The sequence below is a fragment of the Pseudophryne corroboree genome, chromosome 4 (assembly GCF_028390025.1).
Source record: "Pseudophryne corroboree isolate aPseCor3 chromosome 4, aPseCor3.hap2, whole genome shotgun sequence".
NCBI classification, from domain to species: Eukaryota; Metazoa; Chordata; class Amphibia; order Anura; family Myobatrachidae; genus Pseudophryne; species Pseudophryne corroboree.
The window spans coordinates 697,330,752-697,347,646 of record NC_086447.1 but is presented as its reverse complement, the minus strand read 5'-3'; the positions used below and the strand labels follow the sequence as shown (position 1 = coordinate 697,347,646).

General features: G+C 41.5%; 2 protein-coding genes across 7 annotated transcripts in view; both read right to left on the bottom strand.

Annotated features, from left to right (window-relative positions):
* Positions 1–16,895, bottom strand: part of UTRN (utrophin) — a 1,167,552-nt gene that overhangs the window by 631,027 nt on the left and 519,630 nt on the right. The window lies entirely within an intron of this gene.
* LOC134910189 (leucine-rich repeat-containing protein 18-like) lies at positions 8,339–11,129 on the bottom strand. Its single transcript, XM_063917944.1, has 2 exons — positions 10,999–11,129; positions 8,339–9,081 (listed from the first exon to the last, which is right to left on the bottom strand). Exon 2 carries the CDS (start codon positions 9,075–9,077, stop codon positions 8,361–8,363), a length of 717 nt encoding a protein of 238 aa, XP_063774014.1. The 5' UTR covers positions 9,078–9,081; positions 10,999–11,129; the 3' UTR covers positions 8,339–8,360.

The following is a 16,895-nucleotide window of genomic DNA, read 5'->3' as shown; positions in this document are numbered from 1 at the left end:
GTCTCAGCCTGCCGCAATGTGTAAAAAAGGGGGACTCTGTTGCTGTAATGTGTAAAAAGGGGACTCTGCCTGCTTAATGTGTCCCAATGAAGCCACGCCCCTATATATATGTTTTTTACTGGCCCTATGTATATGGGGGGGGGGGGCGGACGCCGATGCTGTTTCTTGCATACAGCGCTAAAATGTCTAGTTACGGCACTGCTCAAGGTGTTAAGCAGTTTGCGATACTGACTCGATCTCGATGCACGCTCCCGTGGGGTCAGTATCGTAAGGCTAGATAGACTCTGTAGGTAAGTCAATCTTGACTATCTAGTGTATTATCTAGTGTAAAGTATAGTCAAAATTGGCAGTTAGTCAAAATCATACATAGGGGGTAATTCAGATCTGATCGCTCGCTAGCATTTTTTGCAGTGCTGCGATCAGGTCAGAACTGCGCATGCGTATACACCGCAATGCGCAGGTGTTTCGCACAGATACAAGGCGGATCGCCGCTCAGCAATGGGTTTGTGCGAAGAATCCATTTGCACGGGCGATCGCAAGGAGATTGACAGGAAGAAGCCATTTGTGGGTGGTAACTGACCGTTTTCTGGGAGTGGTTGGTAAAATGCAGGCATGTCCATGTGTTTGCAGGGAGGGATCCTGACGTCAATTCCAATCCCAAACAGGCTGATGTGATCGCAGTGGCTAAGTAAGTCCTGGGCTACTCAGAGACTGCACAAGATCTGTTTGTACAGCTCTGCTACACATGCGTTTGCACACTTGCAAAGCGAAAATACACTCCCCTATGGGCGGCGACTATCTGCTTGCAGCAGTGCAAAAAAAACCTAGCGAGCGATCAGGTCTAAATTAGGCCCATAGACAAAATCTCAAGCACAGAGAGTCCAAATCTGTGCTATCTGGGCTCTGGGGGAGTTCAAGGGAAATCGCATAGTCAAAATCAGGCATAGCAGGGATCTCACCGTGTGTACACACCTTTCTACTGCAGTTTGTATTGTACTGTTTAATATTTACGATAAGCTTTTTTTTCAAGAAAACAAAATGTACATGGTGACCTCACATGTGATAGATATGAAAGTAGTATCAGAATGCAAATTGTTGTCAAATTTAGTGGAAGCACTATAAGGAACACAGCCTTATCGGGAACATGCATTGTGCTATCTTTTGTATTATTGCTGCTGTATGGGAATAAAAGTATTGTACTACAATTATGATTTTTATATATATATATATATATATATATATATATATATATATATATATATGTAAAAGAACAAATGAGGAGCGCGGATATCAGTAAACGTTGTGAGCATTTAATAAAAAGAAGTATACATATACATACATCTCAGAAAGAGATAAGCAGCACGATGTTATCACACACACGGCGCCTCCGGATAGCACCAGTGGAGCGGCCGCCGGTCACAGCTCATCAACCGATCCCTCTCGGGACCTCACAGGATCAAGTCAGCAGCGATGTAGTTACATCCAGTGTCCAATTACCACGCCAACGTGATGAAACGCGTTGGCGTGGTAATTGGACACTGGATGTAACTACATCGCTAGTGCTATCCGGAGGCGCCGTGTGTGTGATAACATCGTGCTGCTTATCTCTTTCTGAGATGTATGTATATGTATACTTCTTTTTATTAAATGCTCACAACTTTTACTGATATCCGCGCTCCTCATTTGTTCTTTTACATGTATCTTTATTAAGCCTGGGTACGGCTTTCTTTGGAGGAAGCAGCGGTGGATACAAAGAGTCTGATCAAGATCATACAAATACTGAACGTTCTTAAGTACATTGGACTGATTGGAGTATTGCGCAATTATCCTTTTTTCTGTTTTTTAGATATATATATATATATATATATATATATATATATATATATATATGTTTATGTGTTATCTACACAAACTTCAGTCATATATGACCACAAAGAAATTTACAATCCTGACCTACATTTGATTGCGGCCTATGCGGTCAGATTTCATTCTGATTTTGACAGCGATAATGGAGCTCCAGACCAGAGGTGCATCAAGAGAGGACGAAGCCCATGTGCAGTCTCTAGCAGCGAAATACTCTGTGCACTTGGGTCATTAGGAGTTCCTAGCTCTGTCCCAGAGGGGTGTGGATCATTGGGTTGACCTTAAAAATATCAACAGTGTCGACCCCAAAAGGTTGATATGGACAAACGGTCGACACAGGAAAAGGTCAACATGAGGTTTTTTTTTTCAAGTTTTTTTTTCTTTCTTTTATTTAGTGCATACACACTTGCTGATGCAGGGGGAGACAGAACTAAAGGGAATGCTGTACTGCATTCGGCAAGGGGCACATATATTGGGCATACACACTGAACGATCATCTTGAGATGCATACTACTACAAATATGAGTGACTATACAGATGTTTCCTCATACATCTTTTCTGCAGTCATGCCAAACAGCACCGCCGGTCGCATGAAATTCTTCTAGTGTTGGGCATCTTTTTTTGCGTCTTTTTTTACCGAAAATGCATCTTAGTCGCAATGTGATGTGGAAAGTATAATAATTTGATGTATGACACTTGTATATTGTGTATGACAGAGTCTCTGATTCTGTACACAAAGTGCTACAATGTAGCAGCCACAGCTTTACTCCAATATAAGGTCTGTTCTGCTCCGTATACAGACTCAGTCACACACAATATACAATCCCCAGTCTCCTCGTGTGTCCAAGTCACATTGCGTTGTGATTAAGATGCATTTTCGGCAAAAAAGACGCTTGTTAGCAGAGTGGCATGGGGCCGTGGCAGCCGACCCAGTGTCACGATAGGTATTATTTTTGCACTCTATATACGTATGTGAAATGGTGAATAAATGTAACATACAACGGGTTGGGCTTGGGATCCAGGCGGTCAGAATATCAACGCTGGGATCCCGACCACCAGAATGCCGGCAGGGGGGCGAGTGCAACAAAGCCCCTTGTGGGCTAGCTGCGCTTGCCGCGCTGCGTGCTAGGTGGCTCGCTGCATTCACCACAGGTTCTATTCCCACTCCCATGGGTGTCGTGGCCAACTAAGAGTGGGAATAGGTGTGGCGGCGCTGCCAGCATTCTGGCAGTCAGGATCACGGCGTCAGTATGCTGACCGCCGGAATCCTGACTACATCCCCATACAACAGTTTACGTCCTTTTGTACAGCAAGCCTAGGATTACTGACAGCCCTTGTAATGTGGTGTTTCTGTCTAAATATAATAGAAGTAATTTTCCAAACTAGTTCACGTTTCACATCCTAATTACACAACTATTCGTATTCCGAGAGCTTGTCACACAGCTGAATGTGTATATTATTTTAAGCTTGATTATCACCATCTGGTGACCCTATGATGTGAACATTTGAAATGATCTTGAATGCACACTAGTGACATATTTCCAGAGACAAGTGAGTATAATCCCTTTTCAGTACCAGGCACATCTGCTATTTTTGTTATTTATAAGCTTCATGAATTAGTAAGAAGAGAAAACGATCTTATTCCAACTGGTGAATGGAGGATTACTGAAATTTACAGTAAAAAAAAAATAAATAAAAAATCACCTATATATATATATATATATATATATATATATATATATATATATATATATATATATATATATATATACATACATACATACATACATACACACATCAATATCAAAAGAAATAAAAGCTGAGATTATAAAGCAACTCATTTCAAAGACAATGGTCTGTTGATTATATATTCAACGAACAGTTTTCAATACACTCAATCAGTCCGATCCTTATTAAAATAAAACAATACTTCAATTAACAAAAACGCGACTTCAATAATGATCAGAAGCAACAGCTTGTATAATGTGAGGCCCAGTGTGTCAGCAACATTTAACACTTAAAAGGATTCCAAACTTACTCATGAGCGATATAACAGCAGAACTGCATGAGTAATAGGACATAATAGTAGAATTATACACAAAACATCATTGCTCATTAAATTATAAAGACATCATTAAACTTGGTCTTTATATGAAAGATTCCTAAAACGTAAGTGCATGTGTACAGAGGTACCCCATGTGCTATATTGGGTAAACAAAGCATAGTCAGTACATTGGATAGGGTGATATTAGCGGTCACTGATAAATACACTGTCACTGGAATACAGAACATCCGATAAACGCAGCATTCTTTCTATTCTTGTGTCCTTGAGAACTAATCATAGCGGAGGAGGATTGTACCAAGGATGCTTGAAATGTGCCCACTTGTAAGATCTCTTAATATGTTTTAGTTAATGGTGCTCAAAATAAGATAGGTGGGAAGGTGGGGCCTAATAACGGAGTACAAAGATGTCAGCAAATCAGTCACAAATAAGGTGAAAGTAAGAGACGGCTTTTGCCGCTGGGAAAAAAACCCCCTAATGTAATGTTACAATAAATCAGCTATTTTTTTGGTGACAAATAATTAACTGGATTCTAATTATTAAATATTTATAATCAACCTTGAATAAACTAGTGACAGATACTGTACAAAATGCTGTATTCTACTATAGTGGACAGTAGGGTAACTACAACTATCCTGGAGTCCAAACAACACAGGTGATGGCCACACACTACCACCGAGAGGAAGTATTGTATTTCCCCAAACCTCTACTTACACCATTGAAAGGAGCTACTGCAGGGAGTAGAAGGGTATGAGAACACTTCCATTTTGCAGCCAAAGTACTAAATAATTACACAGCAGCTTGCTGACAAATACCACACTCCGCCAATATAAGGGGTTATAGCCACACACACAAACTGCCCCATAGCCACTAGTGATGAGCGGGTTCGGTTCCTCGAAATCCGAACCCCCCCAAACTTCACCCATTTTACACGGGTCTGAGGCAGACTCGGATCTTCCCGCATTGCTCGGTTAACCCGAGTGCGCCCGAACGTCATCGTCCCGCTGTCGGATTCTCGCGAGATTCGTATTCTGTATAAGGAGCCGCGCGTCGCCGCCATTTTCACTCGTGCATTGGAGATGATAGGGAGAGGACGTGCAGCGTTCGCTCAGTTTCTGTGTTCAGTGTGCTGCAAATATCTGTGCTCAGTGTGCTGCAAATATCTGTGCTCAGTGTGCTTGCAAATATCTGTGCTCAGTGTGCTGCAAATATCTACGTTCTCTGCCTGAAAAACGCTCCATATCTGTGCTGCATTGTAGTATATAGTAGGAGGACAGTGCAGAATTTTGCTGACCAGTGACCACCAGTATTATATAGCAGTACGGTACAGTAGTTCACTGCTCTACCTACCTCTGTGTCGTCAAGTATACTATCCATCCACAGCTGTGGTGCATTTTAGTTGTGCACAGTATATATAGTAGGAGGACAGTGCAGAATTTTGCTGACCACCAGTATATAATATATAGCAGTACGGTACAGTAGGCCACTGCTCTACCTACCTCTGTGTTGTCAAGTATACTATCCATCCATACCTGTGCTGCATTTTAGTTGTGTGCAGTATTATATAGTAGGAGGACAGTGCAGAATTTTGCTGAGCACCAGTATATATATATATATATATATATATATATATATATATATATATATAGCAGTACGGTACAGTCCATTGCTCTACCTCTGTGTCGTCAAGTATACTACAAAAGTTCAGTAAAATGACCCAAAAATCAAAATTAAAAGAATCTGATGAGAAGCGTAAACTTGCCAATATGCCATTTACAACACGGAGTGGCAAGGAACGGCTGAGGCCCTGGCCTATGTTCATGGCTAGTGGTTCAGATTCACTTGAGGATGGAAGCACTCATCCTCTCGCTAGAAAACTGCAGTGCCACTCCTAGGTGGGCCAGGTGTTTGTGTCGGCCACTTGGGTCGCTTAGCTTAGCCATCCAGCGACCTTGGTGCACCTCTTTTTTTCTTTGCATCATGTGCTGTTTGGGGACTATTTTTTAAATCGCCCATCCTGTCTGACACTGCAGTGCCACTCCTAGATGGGCCAGGTGTTTGTGACGGCCACTTGGGTCGCTTAGCTTAGACATCAGGCGACCTTGGTGCACCTCTTTTTTTCTTTGCATCATGTGCTGTTTGGGGACTATTTTTTAAATTGGCCATCCTGTCTGACACTGCAGTGCCACTCCTAGATGGGCCAGGTGTTTGTGTCAGCCACTTGGGTCGCTTAGCTTAGTCATCCAGTGACCTCGGTGCAAATTTTAGGACTAAAAATAATATTGTGAGGTGTTCAGAATAGACTGGAAATGAGTGGAAATTATGGTTATTGAGGTTAATAATACTATGGGATCAAAATGACCCCCAAATTCTATGATTTAAGCTGTTTTTGAGGTTTTTTTGTAAAAAAAATAATAAAAAAACGAATCCAAAACACACCCTAATCCGACAAAAAAATTTCAGTAGGTTTTGCCAAATGCGTCCGAATCCAAAACACGGCTGCGGAACCGAATCCAAAACCAAAACACAAAACCCGAAAAATTCCGGTGCACATCACTAGTTATATTATGTATTAGTACATTTTTTGCCTAGCTATTTAGATGTGAAGATCTGCACACTTTCAGATAAACACATATGACAAATGCGTGTTTACTGATCACTACGGCAGCAATGGTCTATTCATACAGAATCATCAGAAATAGGGTAACAGGACAAAAATGCTGTCTCACCCTGTCAATGAAACAATTAATCCCAATGTAATAAACTAAACACTGTATATGGACTTACTTGTGACTCAGACTCTAATGGTGCCCATACACATATGAGATTATCAGTACCATCCTTCGATTTCGACCACATCTGTGAGAGAAATCGAAGGATTGTATGCACATTTTAGTACCTTTCGACGGTCGAATATCGTGTCTCAAGATATTATGTGCTGCACAAAATATTTATCGAATCGCAGTGCGATCGCATGTGTTTCTAGAAACACATGCTTTATATCGCACTGCGATGTGTGATGGGCACCAGCCGGGAGCGGCCGGAGGCCACTCCCACTCGGCCGTGACTTGCCCATCACGTGATTACCATGCGATCTATCGCATAATCGCATGGTAATCTTTTTGCCACTTCAGGTGCGATGACCTGCCAGTGCGATGCCCCGCGATGTTGCGTCACAGGGCATCGCACAAGTGTATGGGCACCTTAAGTTATACCCCACCTCATCACCACATTTGTCGACCCACTACCCATGAGCGGAAAGCTCATATTGATGGACTGAAAATGGGACGTGGTTTCTTTTTTCACACACCCCCAGACAGGGTCTGACTGGCCCACATAGGAAACCCCTGGTGGGCCCCACTACTTGAGGGCCCACCCTCTCCTCCAGGGATCAGGTTCATGACTGTGCACTTGACTTATACATTATACATATGTACTGCACAGCAGGACTTTGGTGTATTTTCTACAGTGCAGTGCGGTTATTAATCAGATACATCACTATTACATTATCATGCATGGAGCAGCATTATATATATATATATATATATATATATATATACACACACACACATACACACACACATACATACATACATACATACATACACACACACATACATACATACATACACACGTCTAATGGGTACCCTCTGTGGTGTCTGGCCACTCGTCTAAACCTATTTGGGGGCCTCTGGAACCACATTAATAGGGATCCCCACAGGGTATGAAAACTATATAATCCTTTCATCACACGAGTCATACTGGGCCTACAGGATGCTCCACTATTATCCCAATCCAGAAATGAATGTGGCGAGCTTTCTGACCAGATCTGTCTAGATAGTAAAGTAACCATCCCTGTCACTCAAACTGACACCATCTGAATAATATGTTCATCTGAGCCTAGATTCAGTTATTTAAAACCTGGAGGTTTTAGCACATAGGCTGGGCAAGGCTAGTGTACTAGGGGACTAATTCAGACCTGATTGCATATTTATTAGCTAATGGGCAAAACCATCTGCACTGCGGATTTGCAGAGACAGTTAGATTTGGGTGGGGTGCGTTCAAAGTGAAATCTAAATTGCAGTGTAAAAATAAAGCAGCCATTATTTACCCTGCACAGAATCAAAATAACCCACCCAAATCTAACTCTCTCTGCAAATGTTATATCTGCCACACCTGCAGCGCACATGGTTTTGCCCATTAGCTAACAAATTTGCTGCTGCAATCAGGTCTGAATTAGGCCCTAGGTTAGCAGTGGAGGCAGTGTTTTCCTATGTGACCCAATTTGGGAAAAGACTTTGTGACCAACTGAAAACAACAAACACAGGTAAAGGGAACTTATGATAACATATGATATAATGCATACTGAATAAAACAAAGCAAGCAAAAGTAATGACACACACAAGCCAAACAGATGATTAATGCTTTTATTTATTCAGTTAAAACGGCGCCGGATGGAATTCGGTATGCACATTCCAATTAAGTTTTTAATTTTTGTTTTATTTTTTTCAGATTTGCTTAAACATGCAGAGCACAGGTCCTCTCTTGGCACCAGATACAGTTCTTTATTTCTGGTGCTCGTTTCCACTTCTGCCTCTTTTTGTTCTGCAGGTGGGATCGGGTTTCCTTTTAAATTTATTTTTACTTTGGGCATCTTCAACATGCCAGGAGGTATTTCTTTTAGATAATTGTCAAAAAGGCCTAATTCTGTCATCTGAGTGAGAGCTTCTAGTGATGGCGGCAAAACACTTATCTTATTGAGGCCCAGGTTTAGCTTTCTGATGTTTTTCAGTTGGCTAATTTCAGCAGGTATTCCTTTTTCTGTTATGTTGTTGTTGCTGAGATTCAGATACGATAGCTGTTTTAGTTGCCCTATAGCTGATGGAAGGGCCTCTATGTGATTAGTATGTACATCCAGCCAGCACAGACTTTTAAAAGACTGGATCCAGTCAGGCAACTTTTTTATATAATTACGGCTTATATCTAGCTCTTCTACCTCGGATGTCAGCTTCTTTAAGCATTTGGGGAATTCTTTAATCCCCAGGTTTGACAAAACTAGTCTCTTTTTGCCACCTGAAGACTCCTTGATGGCATTCTTTGCCATTTGGAGGGTAACTGTTTTGCCCTTCAGGCCATCTCTTTTACTAGCCATTTTCCTGGGGAAAAATAATTAGAAAATTGAACTAGTCTATAAATATAATATAGAACAATGTATTAAATACATTTTTAAGCTAGGTTCGAGTTCAAAACATGGGACCACCTCTATTAGCATAAGTAAACTGCTTCAGATCATCATTAAACTTGTCCAGAACATTAAAATGTGTACCCTTATGAACTCACCTTGCTTGGGGCAAGGTTACCCATTTCCAAGACGTCCATGTGGATAGCAAAACTGCTACCCCAGGGGGTCCCGTGTTCTGAACTTGAGCCTTTAAGCTATTATTACAATAATCTGACCTTCATTTTAATTAGGTCATCATGCACATTTGACCACATCAAGCATGCTCGGGAATTGCCTGGCTCCCACTGAATGCACCATGCATGTTAGATGTGATGTGCACCATGAGAGAAAGTGACTGGGAACAGGTGAGAGTACAAATCAATAATGGCATAGTTCCCCTCCCCCGCCCATCACAGCAACTACTGATCATCTGATCCTTTTTTTCAATAAATATTACCAAAGTCGGCTGCCCAGCAATAGTGACAGCCAGGATCAGCAGCTGCTTTGAAGGGGAGGGGAGGAAGGGGACGTGGTGGGTGGTGGTATCGGATTTGGGAGGTAGGCGCTACTGTACCTGTTGCCAGGATCCGGGGGGTCAAAAAATTGCTAGTACAGCTACCTGCCACATGCTGCTGTGCTCATTGTGGGCTAGAGCTCTTTTCCCTTCCCCAGCAGAGTGAAAGACACCGCTAGGGTGAGAAACAGGACTGAGTCAGCTGCTGTTTGCAGATGAATGAGAACGCTTTCCAGGCTCCTCCTCCTCTTCCTCTCTCCCCTCCGTGGCTTTACTCCCTCCCTTTATGTGTGTGAGCTTGCCTCCCGCAAAGCACTACTGGGATAAGTTTCTGTCTCCTGGCTGTGCCTGCATCATGTTACATACAGTAATGTTTGATGGAAGTGGCTGCTGAAGGACTAACAGTTCTGTGCAGTGCCCCCTTCAGCCTTCCCTGTCTTGTGCCCAGCCCCCCGACCAGCCTACCCTGTCATGTCCCCCCCCCCCACCCCCCAGTCCAGCCTTTCCTGGCCTGTGGCCCCCTCCCTCAGTAAGGTTTAGGATTTCCTGACCTGTGCCGGCCCCACACTATGTCTAGCTATCCCTGTGCCCCCAATAGGTCCAGCCCTCCCTTTCTTGCAATTTCTATTGTTCTAACCCTCCCTACCCTGTATCCCACAGATCCAGTATACCCTGTCCTGTGGCCCTCCAGTTGCAGTCGTCCTATATGCAGACATCACTGGTCTACTATAGATTGCCCCCACCTTTCCCCTGTACCCTATTACAGTATATACTGGCAATTGCCAATTAGGACTTTTACCGCAGTTTACAATTAGCTGCCTCAATCAGGAATTTAGTTTCACTTGCCTCAGGCAGGCGAAAGCAAGTCCCCGGAAACAGCCCCGTTTTCACGTGAAAACAGCTGTTTCTAGCGAAAACACACAGGTTTCACTGAACATGTGTGTTTTCGGGAGGAAAGCTATTTTTGTTACGGTGATCCTAATTGGATAGCCTTTAAAAAAAAAATACTGTTGTGCCTAGGGGTGGCCTCACCCTTAAATCCGCCACTGGGTTAAGGGCCATGATAAACTGCCCATAGGTTCCCAAAACACCATAAACAGCTAGTTAGTTAATTTTGGGGGATTTATCACAGTTTAGTTTTAATACATAGGATACTCAGTTATGAAATGTAACCCAGGTGGGATTAAAAGATGCACTGCATTGCAGGCTGCATTAAGCTGAACTGTAAACCATAGATGGGCGAGTTATAATGTTCTCTCTAACTGAGCAACACAATTACATGGAACTGACTGTTTACACTACGGCTACAGCGGGTATTGTATAATGAGTAGTTCTCACTCCTCCTGGTAGAGATGTTGCAAATCTCCTTCCTAGTAGTGACACTGGGAACAGAGTCTATATTGAGAGATGCCGGGAGGATTCATCTGCGCTTCCAACTCGCACTAGTTACAGCCCCCTGTGGTAGTGTATTTATGCCTTGGCAGGCACCATTGTGACATCAGTGCCATTTTGACATCAGTGCCATTTTGACATCATTATCTCCCACTGCTCAACCCTGGCCGTGCCCTTATATGATAATATTGGACATACATACTATACATGGATAATATAGGACTTTCTGACATAGGTGTTTCTAAAATTGGTGCAAGGTGTGAGGAACACATGGGCCCTTGGGTCTAGGGGGGCCCACACCACACACCCTGCACCCATATAATATACTTACCCCTCCGGAGTCCTGTGGTGGCCCATTTCCGAGTGATTTGCACATGCACACTGGAGATGTCCCTAGGAACAAGGTGCGGGTGCCATGTTCCGTGAAACCTGCCCATGCGCAGTAGACTCTGGCATAATGCCAGAGTCTACTCGCTGCCAGAGAGGAGAGGGCCTGCAATGGAGGCTGCACCTGGGCCCTCTCTTCTCTCAAAACGCCTCCGTTTTCTGGTGTGGGTAAAAAGCTAAATTCTACCTGATCAATGCTTAATACTGAAAAAGCAGGATCCTAAGAAAAAAAGCAGGATGCAGCATTTTCAATATAGTTATTATAGATCCGGTATTTTTGGTCAATCTGGCTTTTGCAAAGTATCTAGCATGGATTCGTTTTTTTCTCAATATATTTAGTATGGATCTAGCTCAGTGGTACTCAAACTGTGTGCCTGGGGTGCCTTAGGGCACTTGCAGGGGTTTTATGTAAATGTAATAGGCAAAACCAGTGCTGGTGGCTGTCAATCATAAAATATTAGGACAAACAGAAGTGAATCCTGCCCCTCACCACACAATTCAACCTATGGATAACATATAAACACAATTGACTTAATTCAATATTTCTTTCTAAATTTCTCATAAAACAAACTTTTGGACTAGAGGTGCCATGAAAAAAAATTCTGATGCTCTATGGCGCCATGATTAAAAAAAAATGTTTTACCCACTTTCAGACTTTCTAAGTTTGTATACATTGTAACACTTTTTAGTTTTATAAATATATTATTATTATTATTATTATTATTATTATTATTACTACTACTATTTTTATTTTTAAACCATTGTGACCAGATACGCCTTCGCTGCTGGCACCAAGCAATCACAGATTGATTTTGGATCTTCCGGGAACTGGGCCAATAGGGAATTACCTCTTACCATCAGTAACTGCCTGTTACTGACTCTACCCAGTAACAGGCCACCACCTGGCTCCTACCACCGGCACCTGAAACTGCTTACTGCTGTGTATGCATAGACAGTTGCTGACACACATCCTGGTTGGCGTCGGTATTTGGAAGACGGCGAATCTTGGAGATGCTGGGCTCAAACCAGAACAGGCGAAGAACAGGACTGCATGTATTGCAATTATGTTTTTCGCAAGATGAAAGGCAATCATCATGAAGGCAAGATGTTTATTGCACAAAAAGTCTTAAAGAAGACCCTTCCTCATTACAAGCATTGCTCAGAGGGTACAGCATACAAGATTGTTACAGCAGATCTCTCAGTCAAAGAATAACTTTCTGTCTCAGGGCTCACAGGCCCTTTATATATAGTCAGAAGACAATACAGCTCACATTACATGGGAACTGGTAATTTACATTTCTATTATGAAATACTTATCACACAGATTCAAAGTACTTATTACAAAATATAGTAATAAGGTTTGCATTTGACGTCCTATGAACAAATGGTACAGAAAAACAATTTTGAAAAGAACAAATAGTTTTTCTCCTGAATTCATGTATCTATAACAAATATATAGTAAATTCTTGAATACAAAATCTTTTCTCCAAACCTGGCGGGACATTTTACACCAAGACACACAGAAGAGCCCTTAGTTTAAATGTCAAAGAAAGTGCTTGACCATAAAGGACATAGCTAATTGACACCCATACCCTTGCTGGAGCTAGGTCAATTACCATGTTATTGCAATATGAGAATGTCCCATGAACTGTTTCCAAATGTCAATATCTAAGTGCATTTTTTACCTCTAAAATACATTTAAACACATATTAAATATACATACCATTTAAACATGTAATCTTACAACCGTGCAAAGAGCACAACATATAATATGTTAAAACACATTATTAAACATACATTTACATATATGGCGCTTAGTGCTGATTTGCCATTTAGATAAATGGCAAACGGGTTACGAGTTTATCATGTGGGATGGGCCTCTGGCTACACACATATACTGTACATACTACTTTAGTTATTATTATATTGTATTTATTTATATTATTTTTTTTTTATTTGAAACATTATACATCCTTCAATAAATATCACAAGTATTTCAACTTACTAGTGACCCTGTCTTTATTTAGTACACACATTAACCTACATAGACACATTATGGGCCCTTTTTTTAATTCCAAATACAATTTCTTATCTTGCTATACTTAAGCTATTAATTCTGCTTATTTGTATGTACACCAGGGTAGGGTTTTGTAGGGGCATTATCATAAACTCACACACGCTACTGCAGCAAAAGACACAAGGAAGGCCGCCACCGCCTCCAACTCACAATCTAACCCTGTGAGGAGGAAGTACCAGCTTCTGCCTCAATTGGGGCTTTTTCCAGAAATTTCTCGGTCTGGTTTTCCTTTCCACATTGCCCCTGTCAACAGATATGATGTATGAAGTCCTGGAAGCTTTTGTTAAGTCATAGGGATAATATGTGTCAAATAGGTGGTGGAAAATAAACTAGCGCTACATTTCACAAGTCCCCAGATGAAGCTATTTTCTGCTAGAAACCATAATATATTTCTTTTCAAAAATCAGTTACATATTACCTGTGGACTTGACCACAAAATCTGTCTCACTTGACCTACAATGAAATGAAAAGCAGTAGGACGGCAAGACTGATTAGGATTTATTTTTGTTTTCATTAATGTGCTACAGGAGTTTGCAAGTACAAATAAAGCAGCCATCAATTTTTAAACAAAGCTATCCGAAACGTAGCAATTATCTGATACATTGACACAAATCTTTCTTCCAATCTACTGCTACATGACCTAGTGGGGATTTAATGCCTGTAAGCACACTATACTATAAGTACAGATGTATGTGCCTTATCGAGCATCTAGGGTCTAATTTTCTCTTGTCATAAATTATTCAGAGACAAATGTGATGGTAACTCCACAAACTTTCTTTCTCATCGCGTACCTATGGGAGCACAGGTTTCTGTCAGCCCTCCCAGTGACAGCTGCTAAGATCACCTGCATCAAGGAATGAGCTATGTTTATACACTGAGCAGACAGCAGCTCTTAACAAATGGCGGTGTGAAGAAAGTCTCATCTCTTCTGGCTTCGGGTTAAGAAAACTATGACAATTGTAATTAATCGCTGCAGTTTTTTCTCTCGTCCAACCTATAATAAGCAGTAACTTGCTATAGTACACAGGTTGACTACTCAGATTCAATGCTAACTAAATTTATACAGAAGCACAAAATTACAATATTATGGAGGAGCTCTATCATAACTTCTAAAGAGTACAGGTGGAGCTGTTGCCGAAAGCAAACGAGCTACCAGCTACCATTTTATAGATCGCACTAGATAAATTGTAGCTAGAATCCGATTGTAGCCGTCAGCAACTCCTGCTTTTATCCTCTTCAGAAGGTTTGTTAAATCTCCTCCTGGAGGAGAGGTATCAAACCTTGGAGATAGATACAGTGGACAGATAAAGTACCAATGTATCAAACTATGAAGAGAGGTCAGGTAACATACAATCAGATTCTGCAGATAGTTGTCATAAGAAAAGGACAGATTATTACATGGAGTTAAATGGCTGGTTTGAGTTTTTTGGCTTTTGTGAGAAAGTAAAAAAAAAAAAAAAAATATATATATATATATATATATATATATATATATATATATATATATATATATATATATATATATATATATATAAAGTAGAATTTTCGTGCACTCCCTTAGGAAAAAATAAAAAAAGCAAAAAAATGTAGGAAAAAAGATGCTTTGGGGGGGAACTATGAGTTGATTTTAAAAACAAAAAAAATGCTAAAAAGGAATTATAAAAAAAAAAAAATTGGGGGTGGAGGAGAATTTTCCCACCATCTCTCACCCTCAGTTTAAGTGCAAACTGAAAAATGTGACTTTATCTGGTTCAATGCAATTTTCTAACCTTCCATCTCACAACTCGCACCATAGTGGTCAGTCCAGTTGGATTGACCACTCTGGGTAAAAAGTAATAGCCGCGAGAAGCAGGCCGTGCAGGACTTTGGAAGTTATTCAGTACGAATTGCAGAATCTATAATCCTGTCTATCTCATGCTGGGGGCCGCCCATAGCAGGGCATGCCCGGAGGTGCTTTAAGAGAGGAGGGGGCCAGTGTACAGGCTCCGATAAGGGCCCCTTCTATCCGGCAATGCAGTAGATTCTGGCATTGTGCCAGAGTCTACTGCGCATGCGCAGGTCTCCAGGAACATGGCGCCCGTGTCGCGTTCCCAGGGACATCTCTATTTTCCCAGTTGTTTTAGCAGCACTGCTGTCAGCACCGGAGCGGTAAGTATATAGTAAAATGGGTGCAGGGTGTGTGAGTCCCCCTGAACCCAGGGGCCGTGTGCACTGCACATCTTGCACCCACTCTAGATATACCAGTAGGCGTGTTCTAGCACAAATCTAAATTGCATAATAACTGTATTCACACCCGTTGCATTGCAACTTTGTCCAGATGAAAAAGTAATTTATTTATTTTTCTTTAGACCCAACTCCACATTACTACACTGAAGAGCAAACATGGCTTATAGCAGATATGCAGGCAAATAAATAAGTTACCCAATGCTCTTTGGTACATAATTGATCATCATAATATTTATTATATTGTTTTATTGTCTCAAAAATAGGTCTCATTTTGTACAGTATTGTCTTAAAATGTGGTGCAAAAAATATAATATTGCCATAAGCAGTATTTATGTTATGCCCTCTCTGTGACTTTAGTCATTGATGCCCTAGTCTAGTACAGTATGATTCACAACTAACCTCACCAGCCTCTAATTCACTTCTGCACTGCAAAGCAATATATGAGTAATATAGAGGAAAGATGGCCGTGCTTTAAGTCATAGCAGAGGGAGTCTGACTGACTATATCATGTGTTGAAGAGATTACAGATATCTTCATATATACAATTTATTGTGTTCTACGCAAGAAGAGAATGTTTACAAACCAGGTCTGTGGTGTAAAAAAAGAAGAAAAAATTACAGATATTTGTATTCTTCATTTAAAAAGTTTTACTTTTCTATATATGTTTTAGAGCCATTAAATATTCATGCAACCATCTTATTAGTACAACTAAAGGGCCCTACACACTGGCCGACATCAGCCAAAGATATGAACGATCTCGTTCATAAATGAACGAGATACCGTTCATATCTTTGAGTGTGGAGGCTCTAGCGATGAACGATGCGCGGCCCCGCGCTCGTTCATCGCTGGTCCCCCGTCGGCTGTACATGCAGGCCAATATGGACGATCTCGTCCATATTTGCCTGCACTTCAATGCAGCCGGGTGATGCGGGGAGTGAAGAAACTTCACTACCCCCGTCACTGCCCCCTCGCCGCCGGGTCGCCCGTATCCGCCATCGGGCAGCTCGGCGGCAGATCGGCCAATGTGTAGGGCCTATAACAGTCATAAAAGTACAACTGGCAGCATACAGGTAACGTACATGCTCTAAGTACGCACTTTCAGAGCCACAGGTTGAACATTTTTGTACACAGATCATTCATTTTGTACTTACTG

What these genes read in the sequence shown, in the direction of transcription:
- LOC134910189 (XM_063917944.1), bottom strand. Translation starts at nt 9,077, where the DNA reads ATGGCTAGTAAAAGAGATGGCCTGAAGGGCAAAACAGTTACCCTCCAA.